This window comes from Tachysurus fulvidraco, chromosome 13 (genome assembly GCF_022655615.1).
Source record: "Tachysurus fulvidraco isolate hzauxx_2018 chromosome 13, HZAU_PFXX_2.0, whole genome shotgun sequence".
In the NCBI taxonomy this organism is placed as follows: domain Eukaryota; kingdom Metazoa; phylum Chordata; class Actinopteri; order Siluriformes; family Bagridae; genus Tachysurus; species Tachysurus fulvidraco.
This window is the reverse complement of record NC_062530.1, coordinates 20,532,274-20,554,689: the sequence shown is the minus strand read 5'-3', so window position 1 is coordinate 20,554,689 and position 22,416 is coordinate 20,532,274. Positions and strand designations below refer to the sequence as shown.

The 22,416-nt window shown below is 37.6% G+C and overlaps 1 protein-coding gene across 1 annotated transcript; it reads right to left on the bottom strand.

Moving 5' to 3' along the window:
• Positions 1–810: 810 nt before the first annotated feature.
• Positions 811–21,636, bottom strand: plcg2 (phospholipase C, gamma 2). Its single transcript, XM_027161844.2, has 33 exons — positions 21,347–21,636; positions 18,257–18,454; positions 17,215–17,364; positions 16,921–17,014; positions 15,387–15,434; positions 15,217–15,301; positions 15,014–15,097; positions 14,878–14,921; positions 14,687–14,759; positions 13,786–13,887; positions 13,569–13,687; positions 13,350–13,435; positions 12,386–12,503; positions 11,759–11,927; positions 10,384–10,479; positions 9,726–9,809; positions 9,409–9,587; positions 9,008–9,208; positions 8,148–8,267; positions 7,782–7,962; positions 6,855–6,923; positions 6,362–6,471; positions 5,749–5,845; positions 5,564–5,630; positions 5,023–5,189; positions 4,827–4,929; positions 4,526–4,729; positions 4,184–4,323; positions 3,715–3,829; positions 3,407–3,586; positions 2,318–2,406; positions 1,918–2,114; positions 811–1,207 (listed from the first exon to the last, which is right to left on the bottom strand). The coding sequence occupies exons 2-33, from the start codon at positions 18,432–18,434 to the stop codon at positions 1,165–1,167; spliced, it is 3,792 nt and encodes a 1,263-aa protein (XP_027017645.1). The 5' UTR covers positions 18,435–18,454; positions 21,347–21,636; the 3' UTR covers positions 811–1,164.
• Positions 21,637–22,416: the final 780 nt, after the last annotated feature.

Sequence of the window (22,416 nt, the reverse complement as noted above, 5' to 3'; positions counted from 1 at the left end):
TATTGCACCGTGCCTCACAGCACGATAAACTGACTCGAACTGCAAGCGGAAATGGAGACGATTTAAACACTAAAATCCTCTAAATAGATTCTTAATCCTGAACTCTACTGAAATCAGACTTGGAAATATTACTAAAATCTTATTCGAATTCATTTACATACCTGACATTCAAAATCGTTTTATTTTAGTCTTCACGTTCGGCTTCTTTATTCAGAGGTGTTTGATTTAAGACGTAATAATTAGGGTCAGCAACTGTATATGTAGAAATATACAGGTAAAAAAAAAAAGTATATATATATATATATATATATATATATATATATATATATATATATACACTATTTTATTTTTTTTTAACAATCGAATAACAGAAGCCTTAATTAATGAATTTGTGAACACTGAAAAAATCTAAAGATGTTTAAGTTTTAAATGTCACTCTCTGAACACTGAAATAAACACCCATAACAATAGCTTCGGTAACTGCTTTATAACGATCTCTTATTCACACAAACACAGTATAAAATTTGTGGGGGTTTTTTTTCTCCTTTTGCCTGTGGGAAGAAACCCACATGGAAAACATCTACAGAAAATCCTCAGACAATAACACAAGCTCAGGATTGTACCAAAGACCCTGGATAATAATTTCACTCTTATTAATTTCATAGTTTCCTAGGACTTGTATATCTGTACTTTTATATTCGAACAGTACACTCCAAAGTCTTTTCCTGTAAACACAGGACATCGAGATTTATCCAAAGTTACTTCTTTAGCTTAGGTTTTTTTTTATTATTTCATTAATAACAACTGGCAGTAAATGAACAATAAATGTTTATTACACTGCAAACAAATATGAATTTTAGTTTGAGTAACAGAGTTCAGATAAACTGCTTTTCTTCATGTAAAAGCTCTCGGTCTTCACAGTTCCAGCTCTTCGGGATAAAGCGTTTTCTTCTGATGTCATTGATCACTGTTGTGGGTCGTCTCTTCTGCCAGCGTTCTCACCCTTGAACTTTCCACAGCGGAAAGCAAAACTATCACAACTCCCTGCTTTTATCTGCCTGTTCTGTGAGTTTCAGCAGTAGAGCAGCTGAGCCAGGGAGACGAAGACGTATAAATAGAAGGCGTGTGTAGGGATGGAAGGTAGGGGACGAGTTGAGCGCTTCTTCACGAGTAAAACTTGCTGTTGTTGATCTTCTTCTCTTTCATCCTGTAAGAGGGCACACTTCAGTGTTTTTTGGAGGATGTATAAACAGACACGCACACACTGAATGCTGCATTTGAAAAAAAAAATCCTACATTTACACAAAATATGTCACTTCCTAAGACTGAGAGAGAATAAGTTTATTCTTTATACTCCATCAGGCTTCTCCATCCTTCGGAGAGACTCGTATTTAGCTAGTCTGCTAAGCGACCCTCAGGTTTGTTTTGTTTCACCAGGGGTGTCTCGTATACTGTATATGAATATAAGACAAAGAAAAATATAAGGCAAAATATAATAGAAACCTAACAATCCTGACAAGTCAGAATCACTCTGACTTCCTGTTTCAGAAGGAAACATGTCATATGGAAGCAAATCACAACTAAGAAGCCATTTCAAAGGGACTGGAAGGCTCTGTGCTTCTGATATGCTGCTGAACGCCAGTGCCTCAGGTTAGCGACATGTCCAGCAAGTCCAGCATGGTAGCTCATTGGCTATGGTGTATGACTGCTGACTGGAAGGTTGTGACCACCAAGCTGCCACCACTGGGTCCTTAAGCAAGACCCTTAAAGGTCAACGGCTCAGTTGTATAAATGAAATAAATGTACATTGCTTTGTAAAAGTGTGTATTATTCCTGATGTTCTGCCATTGAAGAATGTTAAGTTAACAAGCTTGGCCATGATGCTAGTGTGAGCTCACTGAGCTGATTGGCACTCACTTCTGCCTGCATGCTTCGTTGATCTCCTGGAGCCGATTTTCATTAAACGTGAACTCTTTCATGAGGTCGTTCTGTTGATTTGTAGGTGCTACGCGCTGGAGGCCGGAGTGTGTGTCGTATAAGAAAAGCTCGTTGCACAGCTCAGCCTGTCTTTTTCGCAGCTGGCTGGAGGAGGAGTACAGCTCTTCTTCTGCTTTCTGATAAACAAACATTCACAAGAACATTTTGAAAATGAAACAAAATGATAAATGGGGATGGGTAATTCTATTTGTATGATTAAATCATTCAAATTCTGTTCACTCGTGTGTGTGGTGAGGTAGTGTAGCGTCTTCGTCTGAGTGAAAAGGGAAATTCTCTGACATCTGCGTAGGCAAGCTAAAAGACTGTGGTTTCCTCTTACCTCTACCTGCTGAATGTCCACATACACCAGAAGAGATGCAAGCTCCAGGCTCTCACTGTAGCCGTTCTTCAGAGGAACTGAGCGATACCCTGATGGGGAGAGACACAAACACACACCGCTCCTGATCACCTCAAATTGACGTTAGAACATCTCAGCATATGTGACATAAGGGATGGATGTGAGGATGTCCAGTGGGATGTCTTCTTCCCAAAATGATCTCTCTTGTAAAACTAATACTCGTAATAATTTAGATCATACACACCATAACTCCACTGATAGGATGTCAATCCAATTCAGTGAATTGATTAAATGCAAGTAGAACATGCCTACGAGTTATTTAGAAATCAGGGTTGCCAGATTGGATTGGCTGCTTTATTCGTATTAAAACCTAAGCCATCTCAAGACGTCTAAACTGCGATCTATGCTGTTCTACATCAACGAACTAGCATATGGGTGCAGCATTCTTACACTTTCCTTTTTCCCCAATAATAAAACAATAGAATAATAAATTACAATTAAGGCTCATGCAATAAATAGAAACTGACATTGTTTTTTTCTACCATGGATGTTCTGCTTTAACTGCTTATCATTCTAAACTTTGAAGATCTCTGAATCTGTAACTGATTACTATGACCACTGACATAACTTTAAATGTGAGCATATTAAATAGATCCATTTTACATAATGAACCCAGGATCAAATTATGTTCGATTATCTTAAACTTTAATTTAAGAGAATAAAACATGCACTTGCTAAATGCTATCATAAGGAACACTACTATGTAAGCATGTGGTGAGAACAATGGCTCAGAATGCTGAAGGTAATTGGTTACTTCTGTCAATTACTCAAATTGCCTTTTGTTTACTAGAAAGTTTTGAAATAACCCAGACAATCATGACGGGGAATTCCGGTAAAATGAACTGAAAGTCAGTGTCAAGAACAAGAACAAAGTCTTATTCATTTCTTTCAGCTGTGTAAAGTAGTTTATGGAACCAGCCATTTCATGTCGATGGGTATTTGCATCATCTTTTAGAGTTTAAATTCTATTTTTCCCACTGGTATTTTATGGATTTCTCCTGAGTGTCATACCTGAGCGAATGCCCATGACAGGGTAGGTAGCCTGAGCAAGAAAATTGGGGTCTGAGAACATGTCCTCCTCAAACACCACAAAGCGCAGGAAGCTCAGCTTTGGTTCATAGACAGTGAAGGTGACAGTCTCTGCATCCTGCCGGTGAGGTCCAAGCCACACGGGGTTCAACCCATTATCATCTAAACACACACACATACACACACCGTCACAAAGGCTTGGGAAAATTCAATGTTAATTAGTCCTTAAAATAAGTCTTTAAGGAAACGTTATACTAAACTACTGCCACTCATCCACCCCTATTTCTTACGGCAGACTGTAGTCTTAAACTTGGAGGTGTCGTCGGTTTGGCCACACAGCTCGATCTCCACAAAGGGGTTGGAGATGCTGCGGCCTATCTTAGGCAGATGTCTGGCTGCTAAAACCTACAAAAAAAAATGTGCACATTACTTAACATTACTGAGGTTCTCGAAGATGATTTAGTGATTTTATTCCAATCTGATTAATGTAACAATTTAGTAACAACAGTTTTCCGTGAGGAGATATTTATTTGGCATCATTTTATTTTTAAAAAGAGTCACAGAAAGTCTTGAAGGTTCTCAAAAAACAAACTACATTTCTTCGTCATGTTAATTTTTAATTTCGTCATGTTTTTTAAATAATAGAATAGAATATAGTTGAAAAGATAAGCAGGGGCTGTGGAGAAAGGAAAGTGTGTAAAAGTGATGATAATATAATAATAATAGAACTGCCATAAAGCACATAAAGCACAGTCCTACCCTGACAGAGAGAGTGAATTTGACCGTGTTTTTCTCCTGCAGAGGGTCATAGGTGTCTGCACGCATGAGCTCAGGCTGTAGGACATATCCTGTGCTGCCGTTCAGACTAAAGAGGGCGGAGTTCAGCTGAGTACATTTATCTAAACAAAAAGGAAACCGTTTTTTAACACCAGATCCCAGCTTTCATATACATTCTCTCAAACATAATAAACATCCATCAGCCTGAGGATTAGAATTAAGCAATGTTATAAATTCAAAGACTAATTCCAAATAATTCCCAAAAACTCTACACAACACGTCACATTTCAGAAATGTGCTCGGTGCTTTTCCGATTTCACCCACCAGCGGTTTGGAAGTTGAGTGCTACCATTTGGCAACCGCACATCCACATAAAATGGGGGTCGTAGTTGGAGGAATCCACCCGCTGGCCTTTGGGGTAGATGCGGCTCAGGGCTTTGCGGTTATACAGCAGGAATTCCTTCGACCTGCTCTTGCTGGGAACCTTATTCTCCACAAAGGAGCGGACCTCTTTATAGCTGAAATTGTCTGATAAGGTGGCACAGAGACACAAATGAGGTTAGCTTCAATGTTTCATGAAGTCTGCTGTCACTTTCGATAACATGAGTGAGAAACTGAAATATACCTAAACGATCCTTGTCTTTGCTGCGAGGCTGACAGTACACCACCAGATCAGACATTTCTTTGGCCACATCACCTCTGATCTCCACCTTCTCCTGCTGCTTTTGCTGTATAAAGGAAATAATGGCTGAATTCTTTCTTATGCCGATTTTAGTAGGAGGTGTAATTAGCAATGTGTGGGACAACATTAGTGTTCTTACCTCATACTCACGGGTTCCCTCTCTCTGAGTGATGTCCCAGGCCACCTTGTACCATTCAAACAGCTCCTCTGTGGTCTCGGTGGCCAAGTGGAACGGCATTGTGCTTTCTTTACCGTCCTTATTCTGCAGTGTCACCACCACAGGCCTGCCGTGTTGGGCAGAACGCACTGAAAACGCAGACCGAGATGTGATATCAAATTACTGTGACATACAACAGCGCTGTATGAATGTACTTAAGCAAGTTACAGTTAAGAACAGGCATTTACATCCTGTAGATTCTGAAAAAAACGCCTCCAAATATTACCAAATGTTACAGAAATTTAGCCAGAGGTTATCTTTATAATGGAGATAAATAACTACAGAAGAAGCAACTGACCTTAAAGAGTCATGACACAAGAAAAGTGAACGTTTACATTATTCAGGAATCTCATTCAGATACAACATTTGCAGTCAAATGCCAAATGCAAACTGAACATTTTATTTATTTCTTGTCTCTTTTCTCTTCTCATCTCATTTCTACAAACATTAGAGAAACTCTTACCAACGGTGCACTTGGAAATATCCACCACACCTTTACACAAGTCACCCAGTGGATTATCTTCGTCAGACTGAAAAAGAAGCAAATTTGCTTGTGAAATAAGAATGTAAATGACTTTACATACTGACATGTACAATGGAATCACACGGAGGCTTTGATATGGACAGATAGAGACAGGTCTCTCTTACAAGGTCTTTTTGCTGAGCAGCGGCGGAGTCTGTGACCTCTTCGACGTAGTTTGATGGGAAATAGAACTGTGCTTTCCCACCATAATCACCTTTCCACCTGCATCAGAGAGAACCAGAGAGTTTTAAGAACTACCAGATTGTGCATTACCAGAACGTTTAATGGGCATCTACATCTAAAGCAATAAGGCCAATAATACACAACAGTAGCCATTAGCATACAGCGCAGCCAGTAGCATAGCATACCTGGCATAAATTTACTTTTCATCATTTACTCGCAACAAAAGATTCGTTTTTGTTCCCCAAATTCTTGTTGACTCTGCTGCAGGGGATGTAATTGCATCACCTTATGGGCATCTTTTTTTTTTTTACCACTGCATATATTTATACACCTATAAATACATGGCATTTATCAGTCTTACTATCTGGTTTTACCTAGAAGAGTACGAGTTCCGTTTTTCAGTTTCTTTCTTCCTGATTCTATCTTGGCTATCTTTTTCTTTGCAACTGTTGCAAGATCGCAATTTCTGTAAAGCTATGACACTGGGTACTGTCTACACGCAAATAGAAACAAACTGAATTATCCCTCGTTACAGAACAATCTGGAGTGTCTCACCATCCACTGCTCTCTTTGGTCACGTTGTGGATCAGAGCACCCTTGCAGAAGCTGAGCTCGTCCTGCCGCATGGCCCGGTAATCGTAGAGAGCTTTCACCGTGCTCTGAGGCTGCAGAGAAACATATCATTACAAGATCAGGAGCTGTCACAAAACAAGCTGGATATATTTCGAGATATCTGGATATACAAACCTTCAGCACTTTTTGGAAAGGTTCTCGAATGAAAACACTGAATCACCCTTTGACATATCAAACACGAATCTGCAAGATCGTAGAGTGCAGTGCGACATAGCTGGAGGAGAGCGAATAATCTAAAAACGCTCAGGCATGACACTGCTATATTAGCCGTGGCATGTTTCCTCTTCGCTAAAGATCCATTTCCTATCTGAGAGACTGTGATAGCAAACAAGTAGCTTTCCATCTTAGGCTACTTCTAATAATGTAACATGGGGCTTCACTGGATTTCTAAATGTGTGTGCTGCATGAAACGTACCATAGCTGCTTCGATTTCATTGGCCTCCACATACTGCTTGCTGTCATAAATTGAAGCAGATTTGTCCGTCTGCAAAAATAAATAAATAAATAAATAAATAAAAACATAAAACCATTTAAAAATGAAAAAACACTGTTTTTATTAGTAGTAGTAGTAATGATAGAGCTCCACCGATATCATATTTTTCAGATTGAGATGTTTTCTGATACTCTTTGATACCAGATACTGATAATAAAATGAACAACATACTTAGTATTAATTGATCACGAAACATTTATTTAGCTTTGTTTATATAATTTGCTGCTATGTTCTGATAGAAAAGAACGTCTAAAGTTATCACTTTAAATTGTACCGTTAGTTGCGTGCACAAGATGGACAACATGAGCACACAGAGGAAAATGTCCACGCTCGGGGATAATGCTCTGCTTGTTCAAGTCGGCTTTTTCCATTTTACTAGAGCCATTATTTAAAACCCATAAGTTGTAGTATGTTAATAAGATGCTCTAGAAGCTGCCCTTTATATTTCACAGGTTGAATGCTGCTTTGCTTAGTATGGTACACAGTGCCATGCTGTATGAAATGTTAGTATTGAAGCAGTTTTGAGTATGAGTAAATAATAACAGTATCAGACCAATACCTAATACCGTAGCTATACTGATGCACCCCATAGTGAAGCGTCAAATTAAGTTACGAGTCAATTCAAGAAGCTTTTATAGTAAAAAGAGAAATAATAGTACGTTCCTTTAGGGCCCTGGTGCTACGTTAAGACGCAAAGCTATATAAAACAACACAGAACTAAGGGCTAAAAAGAAGAACACCATATATACAATGAAGTGCGTGTATGTAACCTTGTGCTACGCTTATCTTGTTATCTTATTGTGTAAGTGAGGTTTTGAAACATGACCATGAACCATGAACATGACTGACCATGCTAAAGCGCTCCACTAGCTCTGGTGTGACTGGGTAGCGCAGTTTGGTCTTGCGGTAAAGAGGCTTCTTGCGGTAGTAGTTGACCAGCTCTACCAGACTCTCAAACTCGCTAGAGGAACCCAACACATACATGGATCCTTCATTGTGGATACGACAATGCTTCACCATGCCTTCACCTCTGTAAGACCACAGAAACCCAAAAGTATTATTAACAGTCAGCTCACGCGTTACAGGTGTAAAAATAAGCTTTTTTTTTTTTTTTTTACGTTAGCGCAAACTGAATCTGTGACATGCAACATTATGATCGATTCTTTGATGGAGTGATGATAAGGAGGAAAAGTGAGTGAGAGTCAAAAGAAGCACCTGAAGGTGATGGCGTAAGAATCTGGCTCTTCCCTCTGTCTTATGAGGAAGGCTCCGTCTCGAGGGATCCTCAGGAGATTGTCTTCTGCCTCACCTCGACTCATGTTACTGTAAAACCACCTGCACAGGAGTGTTATTAAGATGCCGCCGTTACAGTGAACGCACCTCAAATCATACATGTAGTGATAAGTGAGATGTGTGTACACGCTGTAGCGAACTATTGGAAAATTACAATAAAGCTGAAATGCAAACTGTTGCTTCACAAGATCCTGTGAGATTTTAGACACAACGCAAAAGATTAAAGTGAGTTATTCTGATAAACTGATTTAAAATTGCACTTTTAAAAATGGGGTTTGCCAAAAAAGAATTCTTGTACAATAGATTTGTCCTGAGACTTTTGGAGAAACACTGCACTGCATCCATACAAAGTACAGCTTTGTGTGTGAAATTGTGTATTGTGTAGTTTGAAGGTTTTCTCCTGTAATTTTAGTTCAACGCTATTTTCAGTTTAGTCTGCGTGAAGCACAGCTGGACTACGGTACGAGCTAAGCGAGGATGAGACCCCACAGCCTAAGCATACAATTCAACACGGCAAAAGTTCTTATTTGTCCTAAACCTTATCTCCAAGTGTGTGTTGCTTTTTTTATGACCCATATGTGGTTTGAAGCAGATTTACAAAAACATTCGGAAACTTGTCATTGCTCCAGTGCTGATCTCAATTATAAATATCATATAAGTACAAATATCGAACATTGAACATGTCCTTGGCTGATCCACTAGATTTGAGGAAAGGTCTATGTTTCCTTTAAGGCCAAACTATTCTAGACTTTTTCGTATTGGTGTCTATAGGAATCACTGACCCTTCGTGAAGGTGCATGTTGGGCCGTGGCACAAAGTCAGTGAGGCGCAAGTTGAAGTCGTGGCAACGGAGCGGGTTCTCTCTGTAGTGCTGGATCAGAACATACACGCTGGGGAAGTGCAGGTTCTCTGTCAGAAAGTATGCAATATGGCTCCCATCCGAGGCTGAACGGATCCGGCAGTGCTGTACTCTCCCGCTACGCCTACGCAACGCACAAACACAAATGGAACGAATGACAAACATTTATATTAGACCTAATACAACAAAATTCATAAAATATTTATAGGACTATGCGTAAGTGACCGAATGGATGACTATGGGTGTGTTTGTGGAATACGGTTCTACGTGTAGAACATACATGTTTTTGGATTCATACCGTTTTACTGAGCTTGCCGTACGTACCAGAAGGACAACGTAAAGTCAGTAACGAAGGTGTCGCTTTCTCGCACAAGAAAAGTTCCATCTCTGCCCCCAGACTCCATACAGAATTCCTGCAGCAGTCTCTCAGCGCTCTGCCTGCCCTCAGCCAGACGCCCGTGGAACCAAGGCTCCGACCGGTGCAAATCCACACTGTTAACAGACTGACCATAAGAGCAGAGGACACAGCAGCAAATCAGTACCCGCTTAGCCAAGGCGTAAAAGTCAATGAATTCGCAGGCTATATTCTGCCATTAAATTGTAATGATCTTAAAAACAATGAGCATCACATTCTGAATTACCTTCAAACTCTCTTCATCTGGTTCATTCTCCTCCGCATAGTACAATTTGTTTCTGGAGATCACACAGTAGTGTTTATACCATGTCTAAAAAAAAAAAAACAACATTTATTATACAAACTAAAATGTGTCTCACTATTCAGAAATTTTCTCATTGCTTTAAATTGTTCCTGTTTTCCTGATATTACAAGAACACATGAAAAAAAAAAAAAACAAAGGGAAATAATTCACAACATACGACAGATTTCAACATAGGCTGTGTTTTAAAAAAGACCCCAGACTGAAAGCCAACATGGTGTGTCTGCAACAACCCAAATGTGTTGTGTGGTCAGAGGAGCTTTTGCACCATCTACATGTTTCCTGCACAAAAGGAAATCCCCTGTGTTAGATCATTTATCCTTAGGGGCTATTTTGCAGCTGGTAAGTTAAGTAGTGAAAATAGATACCATCATTAATTGTACTTAGCACCAGAATATTTCAGCCATACACCTCGATGCCTCTACCAGGATAGATTTGGATAGAGATAATGACATTCAGATATGGAAGCATAAATCTGTGCGCATCTATTATTCATTTTCGAGTTATCTATATAATCCTGTGCGACGAGCTTTCGTTCAGTTGACAAAGCCATTAAGGTGGTATGAGGGAAACTTTGGAGCACCTCGTCAATAGGGTCCCAGATGAACAGCTCTCCCTGCTTTTCTCCTCTGGACAGATCTTTCCTTCCAAAGGTCTCTCCAATATTCAGCTTTTTATGCTGTTTTAAAGAAGAAGCAGACAAGCACAAGTTAACCCTGCCTGTCACAAGCCAGAAGCCTATAACCACAGCTTTGTTCTACTAGCTTATAACTACACTGTATTTCCTGTGTCAGTATACCTGTCAGCAGCTGAAAGCAAAGTGCAGCAAATCTAGTTTTCAATGCAGATTTTGTATCTGTTTATACAATGGAAATGATGTTTTTTTTTTTGATGATTGAACATGTATGATGTAGGATATTAACATCCTGCTTTCTTCGCATGCTGATTATTTCTTGCATGCTAAAATTATTCAATGGTGTCATGGGGATTTCTATCTGTTTGGAGCTTTAAAAAGAATTAAAAGAGAATAATGACATTATAAAATGGAAATCTAAATTAGTGATCAGTCAATAACAAAAACTACAATGCAAATATGAACAGCAAAGACAATCATTATTATAATCATTATGGATATTAATATCTTTTTTAATTGTGTTGATTGAAAAAAAAAATCATTTTCGAATATTGATATTTAAAGTTTCGATTGAAACACAATTTACTGTATACACACCGAATTTCTGTTCATAATAACAGCAATATTTTATATTATGACCATAGTACATATCCTCCTGTATATTCGGTTTATCGTATTAATATATTTTGTTTATAGCACATGCCCTCTGTAAATTTTAGTTTATAGTAATAGACATCTGTATATTATGTTCATAGCACATATATACTCATTTGTATATTATATTCATAGTACATACTGTACATATCTGTAAATTACTGTTTATAGTAATAGCCATATATTTTATTACAGCACATATCCTTCTGTAAATCTGTATATTGTTCATAGTATGCACACAACTGTAAATTACTCCATACAACCACTATTGCACTCTGGTTAGACCTAAACTGCATTTCGTTGCCTTGTACTTGTACATGTGTAATGACAATAAAGTTGAATCTAATCTAATCTAATCTAATATAATTTAATTCCAATTCCACTATTTTAAAACGGACATTAAAAGTGACTGATCAGAAGCATTTAACTTTTTCTCCCTCTCTCTCTGTCTCTCGCGCACACACACACACACACACACACACACACACACACACACACACACGCACACACGCACACAGCAGGTTTTCAGTTGGAGTCTCAGTTATTTCTCCTTATATATTATTATTATTCACTTTTCACATTGACCTGGAACCTAAATAATACTGAGATCTTCTGTTTTCCGGCTAAAATCCAGCATACTCTAATATGAGCTGAATGATACAACGAGTACCTTGATGATGATTTTGCCCTTGAGCTGGGTGGGTGAAGGCAGTTGCTCTGCTTCCAGCTCCACAGGTTCGGTGAGCAGCTTGTCCTGGAACACTTCTCTGAAGTACTGCGCCATAATTTTCTGCTGCTTCACATCACAGTGCTCTTCTATAGACAGCACAACCGGATACCTAACCAAAGTCACATCCACCATTAACACCATTCCCATGCATGCCTTGATCCTATTGATAGAATTATTTAGATTAAGATAAACAGGGTGGCGTGAAATAACTCGGAATGCTGTGAAGACGTGAAGAAATCTAGAGTGTTTTTTTTTTTTTTGTGAATTTTTAGTGAAACCCTGTAATAAGCACTAAAGTGTTGACACAACTTGAGTGGACTTGGACAAACTAGCATCATACAACAAATAACCAGAAAGATACAGAGATAATATCATATCATCGATCCTGTCTGCTGCCCCTAATCCTCTCTCATAAATAAAACCTTCATAAAGCAAGCATGTGGTAGTGATTCCTGCCCATATATAGACCTCGGTTAGAACTTACTAAACTTCCCATTCTAGATTTCTATAAAGAAACCAAATCAATGCAGCATCAGATCATATCTCTCGGTGAGAAATCTAACTTACTCAGATGTTACAAAGGCATGGTCGTTGATAGCCTTCACCACGTCTTTAAACTTAATCTTGGTGGTTCTTGTCCATCCATGGTAAATAATGGGCTCATCTGGCCCATTCCAGCAGTCCACTGTATTGCAGCAAAAACAGTTAGTACAACATACTGCTAAATCAACATATATTCTTCCAAACTATAGGAAACGATAATAAAGCAGTTACTTTTGAAAGTACACCGTACAAAACCTCTTTTTACATTTTACACTTAGATATTTTAATTTACTATGCTTTAATATGATATAAAGGTTCGTTCCTTCTGCTTACGACTATTTTCGGAGGATTATTAGGTTATTCTCAGAAACATTCCTGAACTCATCCTGGTGCTTATTCTGACCCTTTGTACAAATTAAATAGTTAGACACGGTGTCAGGACTCAGCCCGGACTTTGGCCACGTGCATGTGTTTATGTTCTTCGTCACGTGTCTGCCCCGCCCTTGTCTGCTCCTTCCGTTTCCACACACCTGTTTCCCATTGTCATTACCCTGTCTATATAACTGTGCCGCGTTGCCTTGTGCAGCGCGGAATCTACTGTTGTCTTGTCCTGTCTTTAGTCCGTGTCATGTTTAGTGTTCTTTTGTTATTAAACCCTGTTTATTTCGCCATCCTGCGTTTTGGTCTGGTTTATCCCGCGTTCGTGACACACGGTATGAATATTAACCACATTCATGACCCTAACCATTGCATCGATTTTTTTACTGTGCAAATGGATGAAGTAACTCAAATAAAAAAAATCTATATGGTGTCAGACTATACGTTAGGTTTGCTCTTCACTGAGTTTATCAAATAGCTGATATCTTTAATAGCATAAATAGCCTGTCAAAGAATAATCCTCCCATACTCCTTTAACTACTTTAGTAGAACTATAAGAGTAGTTAGAATATAAAAGCTAACATAATAAAAATGTATTATTGTCACTAACACTCAATGCATCGGCAGCCCAGTCTCAAGCACCGCACGTAGGCCTCTGTAGAAGACTCGCTGCGTATCTGATCACCAGTCAGATAGCTGTTAAAAAATATATATATATATATATATATATATATATAATAAATAAATAAAAATAACACAAATGGCACTCAGGATGTATGACATAAAAAGAAAGTCACTGTGCGAATGTTGCTGTGTGAAGACAGCTCACGTGTTGTGAGACGAGTTGATCCAGTAGTGAGACAGAGGGTTGTTCATTTCCAAGGTAGACAATTCAGAGAACTTCTCGTCCCAAATGGAGTTCTCTTTAGAGAACAGAAAACTGAGGAACTACAAAAAATGATAAAAAAAAAAATATATAAAACTAAGAGGTACAAATTCATGAGAAAGTACTACAGCAGAGTACTAGTAACCTTGAAGATATCTACCTCTCCAACTGTGAACTCTGGATCGTTGGTCTTTCTCATCGTGTCATCAATAAAAGTTGTCATTAGCTCTCGCACCTGGTTAATGTTGTTAGCCCAAGTTTCCTGTATAACAAGCATTAAAAAGAAAATGAATTAAATGCACAGCAAATCAAGAGCTTTTTAAGACCATAGCTATTACAAGTTATTACACACGATTTATGCTATAGTTTACTCTGCTTTAATAACCCTGTAATATTCAGCTGAAAGGTGACAAGATTTGAATAGATTTGAAAAAACTAATTATGTAAACCAGAGGCTTTTAGTACTCTGGTGTGGCTTCTGCTTGGTTGGAATGAAAACCAGCACCCACACTGGCCCTTGCCGGATAAGATTGGAGACCCCTTATGTAGACCAATAGATTTTTTTTTTTTTTTTTTTATGAAATTCAATGCTAAAAGTAGCCGGGTTGTTTCCTGTCACATTTTCACAGGGTGCAAACGGACACCAAAAACGAGTTATCATCACCTGTACTGTTCCTTGTCCTTTCCTGACTCATATACAAAACAATCATAGAGCAAGCATAGCGCTGAGAGATGAGCCTCTATTAGTGCTGTTGTAGTTCCTATTTTTGACCACTAAGAGCAATAACTATATGGCACTACATGGGGTAGTAAGTATTCTGCCCCACCATCAAAAAAGACCAAATGAAAGGATAGACCTACATCTGTCAAATAGCAACAATAAAGTAATTCATTATCTCAAAAGAGCTCATTAGGATTTAAAACATATAGCATTGTGAATGAAGACTTGATAAACATTTATATAAAGATCATTGACATCATTTATTTCATTTATATCATCACATCAATGAAGAGATTTAAACATTTGTTGAACTGCGTCTAGACAAAAACATTATTCTTACTTTTTGCTGACAGAGAAGGAATCGCTGGAAGTCATATAAGAGAACCGCGGAGGAATCTGGTCTATCTGTGTTACTACAAATACAAATACACAATTCTCATTAAAACCAAAGATAACACAATTAGGCTAATATACAACCAACACACACGTTGTTATGATGTTTTGGTGAGGAAAACTAAATGTACATCTCACCCCATGATGAAGGCACAAGACTCTCTTTTAAACTCATCCAATATCTAAGAAAAACACATGCTTCAGATCAACACGTAAAGGTGCAGGGTTTAACATGTTTAACGTGAACGACTTGCAAATCAAGTGGCTTACTCACCGTCTTCTGGTTTTCAAACATTAACTCATTATAGAACTTGTGAAACTGCTCAAAGTCAAGGACGTCTTTCTTCCCTCCAACAGCCTGGAAAAAGCATGCAAATATTATTCAGGAGTTTCATATATTTTGGAAAGTTGGCATCATTGGGATTCTGAGATGCTCCACAGGTTTAACATTAATGTAAACGGTGGCTGTATTAGTACCGTGAATCTGTCCTTCAGAAATCGTCCTCCAGGTAATTTAAAGTTGCTCTGATTCAACAGAGACTTAGCTTCCTTCTGTGTCATGCTGTGGAATGAGACAGCATTTCCTCAGTGGACATATTCACATGGTAATCATATGATAAGTGTGCAATTAAGCAGAAGTCCATTACCTGTTTTTCTTGGTCTGATCAACAGAGTACATCTGCTTCCGCAGCCAACTTCACAGGAGAGAAACTCACAGTCAGTGTGTGAACAGATGCAGTGTGCGAGAGCATTTTCACTTAATGTACTACTGACTGTAGTATATCTGTCACGGTCTACAACTTTTTTAGCCTCATTCTATCACAACCATTAGACCACGTGACCAACACTGACATGAAATGACCTGATTTGTAGACTACATTCTGCAAAGAAACACTGCTGATATGGCAGTGAAATTGCAGTGGGTCTGATTTAGGTGCTGTGGTTAGAAACTGATACTGATAAAGGCCCTAGAGCTGAGTTAACCAACCAAAGTGCTCGCACGTGTCGTCAACTGGCAGAAATGTGACCCAACAAAAAAACTTAAAACCTACAACTTTCGGAGAAGCAACCAATGGGTAAAAAATATGGTCTGATGTTCAGGGATGTCAGTCTCCTAATCATGGACTTGTGTGGCTGCTGTAGCAGATGTTCTGCTGCAGCCTATTTCTGTACGCTCATTTATGTAATGTTCACACATTTATGTAAATGATTTATTTGTGGGAAGCTCATTGGACCAGAGAATACGTACAGAGGGAGCGAGAAAAGTCCGAGAGATGTTTTAGATTTCGTTTACACTTTCTGGTATCATTAGCGAAGTCATGACATCAAAGTCATCAATTAAATAATTAAAGAAGAATGGACAGAGAAGTATGCATTCATTGTTCTCACTTTAAAATCAGAACAAACATCTGTTCCAGTTGAGGTGCGAAATGGGCAAAAAAATATAAAGATTTAGCATTTTGCATTGGGACAAAACATAATAATAATTCATACAGGCTGCCAGATACAGTATGAAGTGTGACAATTCATTAACATGAATTGTAGGAATATTGTTCTTAAGTTTGTTCAGGTACGATCAAAACTAATAACTAGATGTAAATCCAAACTTTAAACTGTGTTATTTATAGCCAGGCAGGAACTAATCACTAATGTTAAGAATGTAAGAATTAAAAACAATTTACTTAGCTGAATATCTCTTTATTTAGGGGTTTTATGGTTTAGAGAGTTAGACAAGTTACGGTTGTAATATAAATTGTAAGAATGATAGAAAATTTATCACGATAAAAGAAACATACTTAACATCTCAAGGAGAACTTAATGAATTAATACAGGTTAAAGGGGTCGAGCTGAAAACAAAGAAAAAAGAAAGAAGGGAGCTATAGTTTCTGTACATCTGATAATAAAGCATGGTAAATGTCAGTAAGTTACATAGAGTAATACAGTAAAATGCTAAAGCTGATGTATTTGATAAAAAAATGCCGGCACCACAACATGTCAGTAGCGATGCTGTGCGGAAAATCCTGACCACTCAAAATAGGTCTGGTTAGTGTGATCCCATGGTGGTGCCTTTCAATGATGTGCTCGTTATTACTCATCTGATAAAATGCAGCAACAATGGAGGTGTTCCTTAAAGAACGAACCTATATTTTGTATAAATGTATAGAAATGAACATACTGTACCTTTCTATAATTTGCGGTGTAGAAGCTTGCAGTGTCTCTTCTCTAAGCAGCTCCAGTCCTCGAAGCCATTTCTCTGCATCTTCTACGGAGTCCACTACAAAACCACACATATAATCATTCAGATTCATTATAATTTCTTTATAATTACTGATTTGAAATGGCATGTAAATGTGCTTCAATTTTATTGCATATAAATATTTTTTCAAATAAAGCAAGAACATTTAGATAAAGACATCATTGAGCTCTGGAGATTATTCACACAGCCATGTATTTAGGCCATGAAGACTCACTCACCACCCAGGCTGAGGGTATTAAGGACAAACTGGGAACCGTAGAAAATTGTGAAACACGTGTTGTCTCCGTGTTTGTCCTTGCTGTCTTTCAATCTTTCAAAGTCCTTGGAGTTTTTTCCTGGACGTATCTCACGGATCTCCGCTAGGTCCACTACAAAACACCAAAGCAGATTTGACAAAGGATCATAATCATGTAGCAAACCACAGGCCAATAATTCAACATGTCACAATTAATTACTCTCCCAAAAAAATCAGTTAAAGGTTAAACAATTTATCCAAATAAAAATGTTTGTAATGTCTCATCTTAGCTAGAAATTCCTCATTCACATAAAAAAAAGGCTTGTACTTATAAAAAAAAATAATAAATAAAATAAAATAAACCAATTATAAGAGGATTCAGTTTAAGTCACATATTCAATGAGAAAAGGAAGTTTAAAAAAATGCAATAAAAAATAAATGACTAAGAATAGACACTTAGAGAGGATGATGGTGAAAGAAGATTTTTGATAACAGATGTGTTAGAAGGTTGTGTACAACTCATACTACACTGAAATTCGCTTTACAGCACAGTCGTTCAACTTAACATGACAAGAATGCAAAATAAAGATACCTTTTCTAAGGTAAAAAGTCACATAATTCATGCATGTTCTTTTCTCTTTAGCTATAGCTGTTGTTGTGTATATGTTTATTTAAAAAAAACAAGAAAAAATAAAAAAATAAAAAACTTGGACAATGTTTTAAACTCATGGTATCTTAAGTATGTAACCTAGTGAACCAGAGTTAATGTATCTAATGATAGAGACTTAAGCACTTCTGTATGTCACTCTGGATAAGGGTTCTGCCAAATGCTGTAAATGTAAATGTACATGTCTACAGTACAAATAAAAGAATTTGGTTTGTGCTGTTCTTTAACACACATTTCTGTTCTGTATTTTGTAGCCTTCTTTTCCTGAAAGTGAACTACACTGAATATGACAGCAAATGTATTTTTGTATGATCTTAATTGGGTCCAGTTCTATAGAAATCCAAGATAAGTTACTCACACACTCCGTCTATTTTGCCAGCAATGCGTGTCCATGCCACCTGCCTGGTCTCCATAATGACCTGGACACTTAGCCTCTCCATTTTCTGCCTGTACACGGTCATTATGATGCCACTCTCGAGGTAGCGTTTTATCAGACTTTTCTGATACTCCGTCAGGTCTGCGTGTCGCCCTGCCATCTTGGCTTCAGTCACAAAAACTGTTATACAAATATACACACATAGACACCCACAGATGCATGAGTTCTGTAAATAAACATATAGGACATACACTAACCATGCATTGCTTGCTTTGCAGCTTAAAAACTGATGACACAAAAACTGGGCAATCTAAAATATCTGACACAGCAACACTTAGAGTATGCTACTAAGAAAAAAGGAATGTTACATACGCTTTGCATGTATTGTCTTAGCACGTACATTTGTGTGATTTTGGTCTTTGTGGCTTGTGGGACTGACTGAAAGGTGATGTGTACCCCAGAGACAATGTGAAAAAGTATACCAGCAGCAGATAGCTAGCTCTCTGTGGGTTTAATTAAACAGTATGCTTTTCTTTACTGTAAAAGTAATACACGTGTTTTTTCTAAATGCTTAGGCAAAGCAGGTGGGAAAGCTGGTCCATACAACAGGCCATGTTTGCATTGCAAATGAAAGACAACAGTGAACTGTGAACATCCAGCCAGTTGAGAGAATAGAGACATTCAGCTTTAGTAAAGCATTAATCCAGCAAACTCAAACACTGCAGCTTTACAAAAAGCTCTCCTTGTTAGAGTCACTGACAGAGAGAGAGAGAGAGAGAGAGAGAGAGAGAGAGAGAGAGAGAAACAGAGCAAGACTGAGTGTGCAATAAAGTGAGAGAAAAAAAATGTGTGTTAAGAAATAACTTCGCATACAGTAAAGTGCAAAGGTTTTCAACACCCCTCCCCAGTTTTTTATCTACTGACAAAGTATTACGAGAATTTACAAATGAAATGTGGGTGGATCCAACAAAAAGACAACAATCCAAAACACAAGACGAAAGTAATAAAAAAAAAAACCTGATGGCCAATAAGCAATGAACGTAAACTCTTACTACAGATATCAGGTACAACTCTTTTACGGTGTTTCAGGATCCAAAAGTTGCTTAAAACATACGATAGGCCGGTGGGTGATTTGTTTTTAAATCATATAATAAAAGCAGAATACACTTTTTTTTATTTCTTTTAGTTACTCTTTGTGAATCTGTGTAACATGTATGAATCTTTATACAGCAAATGCTACTTAATTAATCATTGTTTGACTTCATTTTGTCCCATGTGTCTTGTGTAAAATGAAGTATACTTTTACATTAATACAATTAATACACGCAAACCAGTGTTATCAGTGAAATCAATTAAAACAGAAGGAAAGGACCTGCTCAAGAGCTAAGTTAATCCCTTAAACTCACTGGACCTAGCATCAGAGCCACTCTTTCATTATTCTCTTACGGCTACATTTTGACTGACTAATTTGTAGCAGTTGCCTGTTAATACACTTGAATAATACATTAAAACACTGAATAATCAGCCATAAGCTTAATGAGTTATGTTATCAGTAATAACTTTTTGTTAAATCCCAGGCATTTCCCCTACTCTATAGGCGACACTATTCCGAGCAGTATATCAGAGGTTCTCGATTTTTTTTTTTTTTTTTTTTTTTTTTGCAGACAGGAACTTCGTCAACTGTAACTTGAAATAAATTGCACAAACCATTGAAACACTCTTTAAAAATTAACAGTAAGACAACTTGAATCTTCTGGTTGCTTCCACCTAGCTCCAGAGTCCTAGTTCGATCCTGAGTTCAGGAAAAGGATTGGGATACATGGAGTTTCAAAGCGTGTTGACCACAAACTGGTTAGGTGGCTTAGCTGGACTAAACCCTATGTGTGATTGAATGTGTTGCCCTGTGATGCTGCCCTGTGATGGACACGCATCCCATCAGGGTTTGTCTCTGCCTCGTACCCAGTGTTTCCGGGGATAGATTCTGGATCCACTACAACCCTGACTGGAATAATGCGTTTATGGAAAAGTGAGTGTTTTGAGTCATTTGACATGGGATTCAAGTAGACATAATTCGTAATCAGTTCTTAGTTATAAAGGTAAAGTCGTTAAGTAGTTTTGATTCCTGATTTGGTAAAAAAAAAATCCCCTTGGCTATGCTTCACTGACCTCACTGAAAACCACAGCCACATATAGCTAACACAGGAGCTATGTGGGATACTGCCAGTAAAACAGAAAACTACACAAATACTAAAAAAAAAAAAAAATCAGCACACACATAACAGTACATATGCGCGAATAAATGTGTTCGGTCTTGTAAAGTGTAATATGGTGTAAAAGTGTAATACACCATAATATGGTGACCATATTATAAGAAAACACAACAAAATCTAATATCAGAGTCAAAATGTGCTTGTGTTTACATACTTAATGGTCGGTTATGGTAATGACAAGTGTATTATGGGTCCAAATGTCATTTTGTTTGGGATGTCCAAAACAAAATTTGAGTTAGGAATGTCTTGTGTTCTGAGATCCAATCTGCTGTGTCAAGGACCTGAGCCTTATTCGGACAGTGTTAGATCTAGAATAAAGGTGATTTCATGGTACAATCTTAATCAATCTTCAGTAACCAGGTAAGTACAGTAACCACTTACAGGAATGCATTAAAAGATGAAAACCAATAGAATTACCTCCAGATATGAAAAATATCCCATGCAAATGGTTCACATTGTCCTTTAACCTATTAACATGATCCTGTACGTCGTGTACAGACCCAACCTTGTGATGACACCATGATATTTACAGCATTGAAAAGAAGCATTTAAGATCTCTGTGACTCTGTTATCTGTCTCAGATAACAGTCAGGTCATGAACCGCTTATAACACCATGTTATAACACACAACTCTTCTATCTACTTCCTATCTGATCCTAAAGCGTCTTAAAGCACCTTTTTTTCAACTCTATATCATATCCAGTCACATTTTCATACTCAGCGACCTTTTTTATTTTTCTTCCCCTTTTTTTTGCTAGTAACTTCATTACCCTTTAACGCAATTAATCAATTAAAAACTTACCCGCGTCCAAAGGAAAATAGTGGTCACGTTCGAAGTTCAGTCTTTTTTCTTTTCTCTCAACGCTCAAATTCACATTTTAAATTCAGGAAGAAGTCACAAAATTTGGTTAAAACACTAAAAGCTTTTCCTATCAGCTTTACTTGACCAGGGGTTCTCAGTTCCTCTATTCTCTAAACACAAGGAAGTAAGCCTTATAAGCTGCGTCCATGAGCCTGTACTACTGCACTAACTAGTGTGTCAAAACACAGCTGCAACAAAGTGAACCGTCCTTAAGTTGTGACACGCTATTAAGCACGGTAGTGTGTGTGTGTGTGGCTTGGGACGTGACCAATAACCTTAATAAGAAGACACGGAAGTGGAGATGCTATCGATGCAAATCCCCCCCACCCCCGATGAGGGCAAAAGAGACACGTTGGGGTTATAAGTTCCAGGGTTGTACCTTTTAAAAAAAGACTATCAAAATCATTCAGTCAAATCTATGAATTAAAAGTCAGACGCTATTTGAGCTGTGATTGTAAACGGAGGTGAAAATGAAAGCACCTGTTTGTTGTGAATAACAGCCCCTGAAGGTGAAGTTTAAAATGTCTAATAAAAATATTAGGATATTGCTATGAGGATGGATACACAAGATGACAACGTAGAAAAGAAAATACTCAGAGAAAAAATAATGTAAATTTGGTGGCAGGAAAATGACCGAGAGCGCGCATGTAAATATCAATATTTGCATATCTAACGTCACCTATCCCTATTTTGCATATGGTGCAAAGCTAAAGTATTTTACCAGAGAGAAGCCTATGAATAAACTTTTGAAAAATGAATAAATAAATAAAAATTATATATATATATATATATATATATATATATATATATATATATATATATATATATATATATATATATATATATATATATATAGTTTGTACCAAGAACAAGAACCCTTTTGGTGACATAAGGAAATTGGTTCTGTGCTTAATTCTAGAGAACTGAACACAGCTTGTGTTGTAATTAAAGATTAACTCACTGGCAAAAGATTGAGGTGAAAGTAAAGAAAAAAGAAAGAATGCTCGAAC